Source organism: Halyomorpha halys, unplaced genomic scaffold, assembly GCF_000696795.3.
Source record: "Halyomorpha halys isolate HHAL.00 unplaced genomic scaffold, Hhal_1.1 Scaffold208.1, whole genome shotgun sequence".
Lineage (NCBI taxonomy): Eukaryota > Metazoa > Arthropoda > Insecta > Hemiptera > Pentatomidae > Halyomorpha > Halyomorpha halys.
Genome location: NW_027109100.1, coordinates 1,251,657 through 1,262,610, shown reverse-complemented (window position 1 = coordinate 1,262,610; position 10,954 = coordinate 1,251,657). Strand labels below are relative to the sequence as shown.

Sequence of the window (10,954 nt, the reverse complement as noted above, 5' to 3'; positions counted from 1 at the left end):
TATCTTTCTTATTTATGTTTTTATATTGATTGTGCTGAAAATAATTGAAAATTGCCAAGGCCTTTAGTAAAATCTTAGCAACTATTCTGGACACAGGTTAACCTGTACTTCCTGCTCTATTTGGAATGTATATCTAATTAATGATAGGTAAATGATAGTAATTCTAAGTGCACCAGCCTTCTACTTTATCACAATGCTGGAGAGAATTAGTCTCCCAACATTGTTGAGGATGAGAATGGAGACAAGTATGGGAAAAACCAGTCCTTAAAACGTTCAGGAGAAAGGAAGAATGCTGAGCTAAAACACAAGGAAATACTTGAAATTAAAAAATAATTTTATTCTGGGACATATGTCCCCTAAGAATAAATACATGGTTTATATATTATGATTTTTGTCTGGCAACAATTTAAAAGATTCCAATAAGCAAAATGAAATTACATTGAGATCTTGGCTTAACTACTATTTATAATGTTAATCAATATATGCTAAACTATATTGTTTACAATGATGCAGAGATTTGGTTATATAATAAGTGAAGGAATAGGTGTTGTTTAAAGGAAAAAATGGATGATGATTGGTGAATGGAGATAGGGAGAGAGTTCCATCCTGGATAGCCCTCCATAGACCAAGGAACCATAGTCAAAGTGTGCGAAGACAAGAGAGGATGCAGGAGTTGACTGGTGTTCTAAGGAATGGAATTACGAAATCTTTGAAATTGTTTAAGTACAGTTATGGATTTTTATGTGATTTGGGAAATATGATTATTCCAGGAGAGGTTTTGGTCGAACGTGACTCCAAGGTTTTTTATTGTAGAATAGAAGTGAATCATTTGGTTGTTAAGGAAGAGTTGGGGATAGTAAGGGAGGGAATGAAGGAGGTGCTTGGAACCAATAAGAATGGGCTTGTTTTTTTTCAGCATTCAGGTTCCAATCATTGCTTAATGCCCATGCGTTAATACTATCAATATGTTCTTGTATCTTTTGGATGGCCTCAAGCATCTCGGAGGGATGAAAGGATAGATAAACTTGAAGTTCGTCTGCATATAGGTCGTATTGTGTGTGGTGAATGGAATCAGGAAGATCGTTAATATAAATGGAAAAAAGAGTTGGTGAAAGTGAGAACCCTTGAGGAACACCTCGTGTTAAAAGAAGGGAAGAGGAAGGAGATTTGTTCGGAATGATGACCGTTAGGGAACGATGAGACAGGAAAGAGAGGAACCACTTCAGCACACTATTTGACATGGAAACGTTATGAAGTTTACTGAGGAGGATCTTATGGTTAACTGAGTCCAATGCTCTCGAAAAATCAACTAAAATTGATATATAATGATTGTCTACAGGGAATTGGAGGACTTGGGATATTTTCAATAAAGCGGATTATGTGGAATGTTAAGAACGAAAACCGGATTGGAAAGGATTGAGGAGAGCTTTTTGTTCGAGAAAATTATTAAGTTGGGAGTAATGTTTTTAGTGGCTTGGCCAGATTGGATAAAATAGATATTGGCTAAAAGTCGGAAACTGAAGAAGAAGAAGGTACTTTATTCAATGGTCAGACTCGGCTTTGGGAAAAATGGAATTTTGAAGGGAGAAGTTATAAATGTGCAGGAAGAATGGTAGGGAGATAAAGTTTGATGATCTTTACAGGAATATGGTCTGGGCCGTAATCGTTAGTTCTGGACTTGAGGACTGCTGAGATTAAATCATCTGGAGAAACATTTAAGAAATAAAAGTTATTGGGATCAAATGGAATTTCAGGGATGTGAAAAGAGGAAAGGTCGCATAAGGTTGTTGAAGGAGGAGGAGCAGCAAAGAAAAAGTTAAGATCATCCTGAGTGACAGGGTAATATGGATAGAATTTGGAGCTTTCAACGTAGAGGTTCTTAAGGATTTTCCATTTGGATTTAGGATCAGGTGCTCGGGATAGGATTTTGTGAAAGTATTCCTCCTTAGCGTGGCGTAAGGATGTTTGGGTAAAGTTTTGGAGGGGCTTAAAGGTGTAATAGTGCTATGAAATTCTGGTGTGTCTGAAGCGTCTTCTGGTCGGATCTCCCCTTTTTCATTAATTCTCTTATTTCTGAGCTGATCCAGGGAGCCAGAGAACGTTTGAAGGTTCGGATTTTAAGATTAACATGTTGGTTTAGGAATTTAAGGAGATTCAAGGATAGGAATTCCACCTTATCGTCAATGGATGAGAGTTGTTGGCCAAGTTGAGACATCCTCTACTTAGTAGAGTTCTGAAGGGACTAGAGAGAACCTGATGTCTTGTCCTCACTGAGATATATACTCCCAATAAACATTGACGTCGAGAATGAATTCTATCGGTTTCGTCAGGTTTTCTGTGGATTCTTTTAATTAATAACATATTCAACAATCTGTTATTTACAATGTTTCATAATTCTATATGGATTTATACACGATAATAATTAAATATTCAATGTTGGTCGAAGTGTCAAAACTTCGTAACGTCGACGTTCTTCTAGGTGGTGTTTGGGCGCTCAGTGGGTTCCTATTAGCTAACGCTTGAGCTTTAGGAGCGGATAATTAAATTGTCGCGGTAATCAATCAGTATTATCCTTACACAGCCAATCTTAACGTCCATCTGTGATTATACTGTCACTCTGACTGACGGCAAACGGGTTTCCTTAAGATGGGTTACAACCGGAGATAACATTGCTAACAACACGTGATTTTGATGCTTACTGTTTACGCTGGTAATTAGTGAAATGTTTTAAAATTGAATTTCTAACAAAATGTAAATAACAAAAGATTTCGTTTAAAATGTTATGAATTCAACATTTTATGACCAGTGTGAACTGCAGATATCAAAATGTCAACATTTTTATTAGAAGTAGCAACCTTAATAACAAAAATATTGTCAACATTTCGCTAACAAGATACTACTGTGTAAAATCTGGGCACCTCTAACAAGTTCATGTTTTGGTTTCATGGAAACGAAAACGTACTTACACCAACCACTTTTCTCCCTATCACTAGTTCACAAGAACTGAAGTTCTCTCTCCTTGGTATATGGAAGGATTAGTCAACCTGAGGAAACATTGTTGTTGTCTTTACCAAATGCCTTCTAGTCTTCTTCAACTTTTGGCTTACGATAGTGATTCTGATGAAGAACAGGGCAATGATTACTGTGAGAAACATCATAGTAGGTAACGAAAATAGTGTATTATATTGTTGTCAACCCCAGAAATGATTTAGGTTTTCATTTGTTTCAATGAAATATTTCCTATGTTTTCAAATTTATTAAGTGTAAGGAGAAATTAATTCCTAATATCATTGGTTAACAGAGACTAGGGTGGGACTTAACTATTTTGATTTACCTATTAATTTAAAAAAATAAATAAACACGACTGCCACAGTAATTTTCAAAATTTCAGTCTAGGAAGCCAATGTAAGTTTGGTTAGTTAAGCCAAGTAAGCAACCTAGGAGTTATCTGGTAGGTTGGCGTCACAGGCATTAACACCTACTATGAGATAACTTGTAGTTGGCAGTCAATGTGTTAATTTTTATTATTCACATATCAAAGTGATATTCTTATTTTAATTTCTTTGTAGGTTGCCCTTACCTGAAGCCTTGAAATGCGTTGAAACAGAACATGTGGAAGATGATCCCACTTTACATGATGGAAGATCTCGATCATTTCCTCACAAGAGAGGAAATTGGACTTCTTTAATTTATATACCTTGTATGTTTATAAAAGTAATAATTAATGCTTGATTTATTTATGCTGAGATTAATTGATTTATTAGAATTGTATGAACTTTGTTAAGCTTAGGAAGGTAGAAATGTGTGCTACTTCGAGGGCCATTTCTGTTTCATTTCAACCAAGTGACAGAAACCTAACAACCCACCACTATATTGGTAAAAGTAATGGTGGGCTGTTGCGTATGGTATTTTAATTGGTATGGAACAAATAAAATACCAATTTTATTTTACCAAATTTAAAGTTTTTAGATCCTTTCCAACTGAATTACAAATCTAAGATGACACAACTACTTATACCAGTCTTTTGGTGTGCTTTGGTCATTGGGTTAGAACAAAACAGGAACAGAATAAAAAAATAATAGTATCTTGAGGGAAACAGGACTGTTGGGATGATAATACAAAAATCATAAAATGGCCCATTCCTGCACGTGTGCTTGCTGATTAGTACTTCATGAATTGAATCTTAACTCAATAGTTTTATTCATTTTTTGGCTTGTAAAAATTAAAGTTGAAATTTCTTTATAGATTTTTTTTTTTAGCATTTCCTGTAACTTACTATGTTCTACATTAAACTCTTTAATAATAAACATTATGGTAGTAATGGTTTGTTTAGGATTATATTTTGTAAAGAATCATGGTCATTAGGTGTTCTTGTGATCTATATTTGCACTGTCAGTTGGCTTCCTGTTTTTTATATTGTTCTTTCTCTTCCAAAGATTTTACATGATTCATGAGCTATGCGTTTAACTTCATTGTTGATACATTTTCCATAGATACAACCATTTTAGTGTTTTTATTGTTTTGTTTTGTTCTTTTAGTTGGCTCTACAGACCTTATAGATCTTTGACCGTCTGAACCAGCCCTCTCCTTGCCTCCTGTCTTGGGCTGCTGATTTCCAGTTTGCTGCATTCAGCTCTTTCGCAACCAAGTAGTGCCTTGCCAACTATAGTGGCATTCTTAGTTGTGTAGAAGCTTCCTGATCGATTGCTTTGAGCCTCATTTTCCGCCCATCTTAATCTCCTTGCCTTCATATTATGAGATTAGATTTTTTCAAGTTGATCAACATCTAAGTTATTACGCCCTTTTTACTTTATTTAAATTCTTGTCTTCGGAATTTGGTAGATGAATATAGACTGTTTTCTTTTAACACTGGTCGATATTGGTGATTTATATTTTAATATAAAGTTGAGTTTCTTTCAGAAATTTTATTATTGATTCCATTCTATTATTGACAATTCTTATATTATTGATTCCAGTCTATGGATTCTACCGAGTCTTTAAGGACCAATTCTCTTTTACGATAAATTTATTATTTTCGAAGGCTTGACGAAATGATGAGCATTCTTCAATTATATGCTTTATCGATAACGGGGAATGACACATTGAATCCCAACTTTTTTGGATTCTGTTCCTTAAAAATGCCTTTATGTCTTTCGGCTCGTAAATTTCATTCATTGTAGCAGCCTCTTTAGCCGCTTTATCCGTTGCCTCATTTCCAAGTATTCCTGAGTGGCCTGGAGTCCAGAGAAAGGATACACTTTTTTAAAGATGTTTTAGCATGTCTATATAATTGTGAATTTTGCCTATCGTAGGTCCACTTTGACTGAAGTTTGATAGACTCGGGAGTGCCATATTATGAGATATTGATTGACCAGTCTCTACAATTAGTTCACTGTTAGTTCTCCTCTATGTGTTAAGACTCTGATCTCAGATCGCTCATGTAATAGTATGGAGAACTTTCATTTCAAATATGTTGATTTTGCTTTGTAGGGTATATTTTGGTGTGTATGATTTATAAAATAAATTTAATAAAACTATTTTACTGTTCATTCATTTTGTTTATTTAATGAATTAATTAGAATTTTTGCACAACTGTTAATATTTTTTTATGAAAACAAATGTTGTATAATAATAATTCATTTTCTTTGTTGCAGACAAGGAGACAATATCTGTTGATCACTTATTTGATCAACTGTATGACATTTGTTCACCAGGTATAAGATTAATAAAAGTCAAAGAACCACATGTAAGCTTAACAAAAACCTTTGTGTTATTATACCATTGGATAAAAGAATTTCATCTTTCAATTAAAGAAAAATTGAAAGTCCTTGACAGGTTTGTATTTTTATTGGTAATAGATTGATAAAAATATTAGTAAGGCTTAGCGAACCTATAAGTCGGATGTGTATTCCATCAAATCCTTAATATTTCCTCCACATTGCCTTTTAAAATCAAAACTTGAATATCAGACCATTCTGTGAAAGGTTATGTTTCAACATTAGACTATCTCTATCTAAATGCTGCTTCTTTATTTATCATTCACTCCAAAAATTTCACCTGCTCATCTGAATCACTGCGATGTTGCCACATAATTGTATTACAGGGTATATGATTCCCTAAAATTCTGTGTTGTAAAGCTGTTTCTCTCGTTCTTTTGTTCTTATATTTCATGCAATACTTTAATTTTGAGAGCTTTGAAATTGTACTTCCTTTAAGGTTTGCAAACATATTTCTAAAGAACCGTCTGAAATAATTTCTAAAATGGTACCACTCCTACTTTATTGAAAAAAATGAGTTGTAGCTGAATGCTGGAAAAACTAAAGTTATTCTTATAGCTTGAAAATGACTTGCTTCCACCACCTTCGTTTTTGTTGCTAATAATTCTTTTTTATTCCTTTAACTTATTAAAATCTCACTATCACTTTCAATCAATGACCTACCTGTCCTGGATTAATCATATTGCCAAAAAAATCCCTTAAACAGATCAGTATGATTTTTGTCATATTGTTGACTTTACCTAGTAAAAATATTTCCTCAAATAAGTAATACAAAATTAAAGAAAGACATTTTTATTATACCTTCAATAAAAAGGCTTTTAAGTAATTTCCAGTTTAAAGAAAAATTAAATGAAAAGGAACTAGCCGCTTGGATGTGTTTTGTAAGTGTTGAGAAAGGATTTATGGGCAACAAGAAAGACAAAATACCTAAAAACTTTACAGAACTCTTGAATACAACAGGTTTTGGTTAACAAATTTTGGAAGTACCAGTAAACATATAATTAGTTCTTTAATGAAATAGATAATTTTTCAGGGTATCTAATACTTTTGTCCAAGCCTTTATTATGGTTATTACAATAATTTAAAGTTGTTTTATCCTTTCTTCAGGCAGCAAGATATCTGGTATGATCCCTAAAAAATCGTAGAAGCCCCCGTAAGCATCTAACCTTCCCAGTCCTTAAACATGAAGGAGTAGAATGCTGAATTAAAAAAATATAAATAAAAAATCTTTTAAAACAATCAAAATTACCACTTTCGGAAAAACAAAAGATTTGTACTTACCTTCTCTGACTGATTTGTACTTAAGGTGCACTAATTTTGGGATATGCCAAGAAACTAACTTACTGAAACTGCAACCATTTCAATAAAAAGTACTAAGACTGATGAGTAGCACTCCCTCCTACATCAGGAACAGGAACTTACACAAAGATTTGCAAACTCCCTACATACAATCAACTATTAGATCACTATATGAACGTTTCACGATATATAAACCCTTTAATTTAATGACTATCAACAAGAGACTTATCGGATCTGATAAAATCAGGTGGAATAGGGATTACCTTTTTCATTTCTAATTTCGGGATTCATTTTTAATTTCTATGAAGTGGTATCATTCGATGACAAACTTCCTGCCTTCATGGCAATTTTTTTTTCTCATCTTATTCACTGGTTATAGAATATTATTTACAGTTGTGAATTAAATAAATAAAGTAAAAAAAACAAATTCCAAATCTAAGATAGATTGATTTACTTTAGTGCAATTGTCTTTTAAATTTTTGGTTGCACATTTTTTATTAGGCACCAAGAATAATTTTATAACATAAATCTAACTAGTGTTTTAATTTTTATTTTACTTATCCACTACTTCTACTTCTACTACTACTATTACTCAGTAATCGAAACTAGTTAAAGCCAAGGGGATTCGGATTAGAAAACACTTTAGATTACCAAACGGGATGGGGAAAAAGGCTATTTAGAAATAACAAATTTTAAAACAAAAATTATAAATTTAATTACATAAAAATATTTTTAAAATAATTAATAATTATTGTGTAGAAATTTATTTTTTATATTAGAAAACTGTTTTCTTGTGAAATTATCTGAATTTTTTTTATGTTTGTAACAGAAATTGAACATACAACTGATAAATGGGGGAAAATTTAGTAATAATGTTGCTTACTAATACCCGAGGTGTTAGTGAGTGTTGAAAAGCTAATGAAACATTTCTTGGAAAACAATCTTTTTCCTTTTAGTTTTAAGAAAATACATATGTACATATAGTCAGTCTGGCTCTGGCCATCAAACTGTGTGCATTGTGTTTCTTAAACTTTCTCTGCCTTCTCCTTTAATTTATTACCTAAATTGCAGTGAATGGTCTACATTAGTTAATAAAGCTGTTTTCTGGTGAAATAAAATTGTTATTTTAATAAAAAAAAAAAAGTTGGAACTTTAGATACAGACGTAGAGGCCAGGGATTAAAGCAGTAAACAAAAAGGCAACCTATGGGATTAAAGACTGTTGACTGCCCCCACTACAGCAGCATCGCACCACTACAGGTTTCATATATTGTCATTCGTACTATATTTGTCAAACATACAAATATGAAACTAAGATGGCGGTATGCCCGGTCTGTAAATAGGTCGTCGTAAGAGAGGACAAGTTAGCACTAGCCTGCAACTTATGTAAAAGTTTATATCACAACAAATGTTGTAACATCCCGGACAGCGAAATCTCACAACATAAAAAACAAAATTGGAATTGCCCCTCATGTCAGAGTGTAACCAAGTCAGGGGCTAGGCTATATAGTGCCGTACCCAGCAGACGTATGGAGGAAAACATAATGGCCATAATCAAAGAAATCGGGAAAATTACAGATGATTTAAAAGATATCAAAAATGTTATGAACACCCAGGGAGAAATCATATTTGAAAACGCCGAGAGACTGAAGTCTATGGAGGAAAGAGCCAAAAAGCAGAACGAAACCTTAGAAAAACTAGTTATTGAAATTAATAATCTAAAAAACAAATTAAAACAATGGAAGCCAGAATAAATCAGGCAGAACAAGGCCAGCTTACCCACTCACTCGAAATCAGGGGCATCCCGGTGAAAACAGGTGAAACACCCGAGGGCATAATATGTTCAATCGGAGCAGCATTAGGAGTGAAGCTCGGCCCGGAAGACCTGGACGTGGTGGAAAGAAAAAGGGCCAGAGGAGAGGACCCTCGCCCGCCCGCGATAGTGGTGCGATTCGTTCGCCAGACTGTCCGTGACGAGGTGATTCGGCTTCGAAAGGTAAAAAGAGATTTCACTACCAGGCATCTCGGCTGGGACAGCGATGGAAGGATCTATATAGGCGAAGAGATGACCCCCCCCCCCCAATAGACACCTGTACTAGCTGGCGAGGTAGGTGAAGGCAGCCGGTAGACTGAGGTATGTATAGTTTGTTCGAGGGAGAGTCAGATGCCGCCGAGAAGATGGCCAACCTGTTGTCATCATTAATACAGCTGAGGATCTGGAAGCCTTTCACTGATGCCACCCCCCTGGTTACATTAGATTTAAACCTCAGTTAATCTGTTATATTTTATTCTTATTGCTTAGCCTATTTTTATATTGTCATTATAATCCCCCATTTTCTGTTTTATTTCTCAACTTAAGGGAAACTCTTTTTTTTATAGATACTATTAATTTATTAGTGCATATGATTTATTTTTTCTCCTTTAGTAAATTTATTTTAGTTTTTCTGATATATTTTCCAAACTCATTTTTACTTCTTTATCTATTATTTTCATCCTATTTTTTTTTTAATCTTTTAAGTAGCATTACTTTTCTTTTTATTTTCAAGCCAAGTAAATTATCTTTGTGTTCAAATATTTATTTTATCTCTAGTAAATTATATTTATTATTTCTATGTTTATCTAAATTTAATCCAACACTGTATTTAACTTGTTATCTTTCCACTCAGCATACCTTTTATATGCCTAATACAAGTTTATTGCCTGCCACATTGTATTCAAATTGGCAAATAGTGAATGTACCCTCTCCCTTGATATTAACCCAAGCATCCATTCCAATATATTCTCAATTTTCCTTCCTTACTCCTATAATAAATTTGATCCACTCATCATTCTTTCACACTCTTTCCTTTAGTCCTACATGACTAGCATTCTAACATCCTGTCATGTCAACTCCCAATCCCTTCTGGCACATTGTGACCACACCATTGCAGTCTCAGAAACGTGGTTTAAACCCAATATCCTAACTTCCTCTATCTCCATCCCCAACTATACCTTCCTTCGTCTTGACCGAATAGACCGTACTGGTGGTGGAGTTGCTCTTTTATGTTCACGACAGCCTGAGGGCCAAAATACTTTTAAAGTCTCCCTCCCTTGACACCCCTCATCTGGAATACATTTTTGTACAACTTACGTCATGCTCCTTTTCCCTCCTCTATATTGTTATCTATCGCCCACCTCGAGTTCGTTTTGATGATGCATTTGAATCCTCATTCCTTTCATATATTCCTCTCTTCCAAAACATAATAATCACAGGCGATCTCAAAACGAACCTTCTCACAGACTCTCCCGATTGATCATACCTTATGGACATAATTTCTCCCTAGACCTTTATATTGTTCCCTACCAATCCACACATCATTCTCAGTCCACTGGGTTCAGAGCACTATTCCACCTTTAAGTCTCTCCGAAACCTTACCCAAACATCCTTACGCCGCGCCAAGGAGTAGTACTTTCACAGCATCCTATCCCAAGCACCTGATACTAAATCTAAATGGAAAATCCTTAAGAACCTATTTGTTATCATTTCTAAATCCTGTCCATACTACCCCGTTGATCCAGACGAGCTTAATACTTTCTTTGTTGCTCCTCCTCCTTCAACATCCTCATGCGTATTTTCATCTCTTCACATCCCTGAAATCCCATTTGATCCCAATAACTTTTATTTCCTAAATGTTTCTCGAGATGATTTAATCTCAGCAGTCCCCAAGTCCAGAACTAACGATTACGGCCCAGACAATGTTCCTGTAAAGATCATCAAACTTTGTCTCCCTGCCATTCTTCCTGCCTTCCTGCACATTTATAACTTCTCCCTTCAAAATTCCGTTTTTCCCAAAGCCTTGAAGAATGTCCTCATCCGACCATTGAACAAAGTTTCTTCTC

General features: G+C 34.5%; 1 protein-coding gene across 2 annotated transcripts in view; it reads left to right on the top strand.

Moving 5' to 3' along the window:
• The first annotated feature begins 2,717 nt into the window (after positions 1–2,717).
• LOC106679563 (U6 snRNA phosphodiesterase 1) overlaps positions 2,718–10,954 on the top strand; it is a 13,540-nt gene continuing 5,303 nt past the window's right edge. The window contains exons 1-3 of one of the 2 annotated variants that reach the window (XM_014418788.2): positions 2,718–3,163; positions 3,570–3,700; positions 5,655–5,835. In XM_014418788.2, coding sequence (XP_014274274.1) covers positions 3,027–3,163; positions 3,570–3,700; positions 5,655–5,835 — 449 coding nt within the window. In that variant the 5' untranslated portion in view covers positions 2,718–3,026. Of the gene's footprint in view, positions 3,164–3,234; positions 3,406–3,569; positions 3,701–5,654; positions 5,836–10,954 lie in introns of those variants that run through there. The other variant, XM_067047308.1, reaches the window with a different exon arrangement.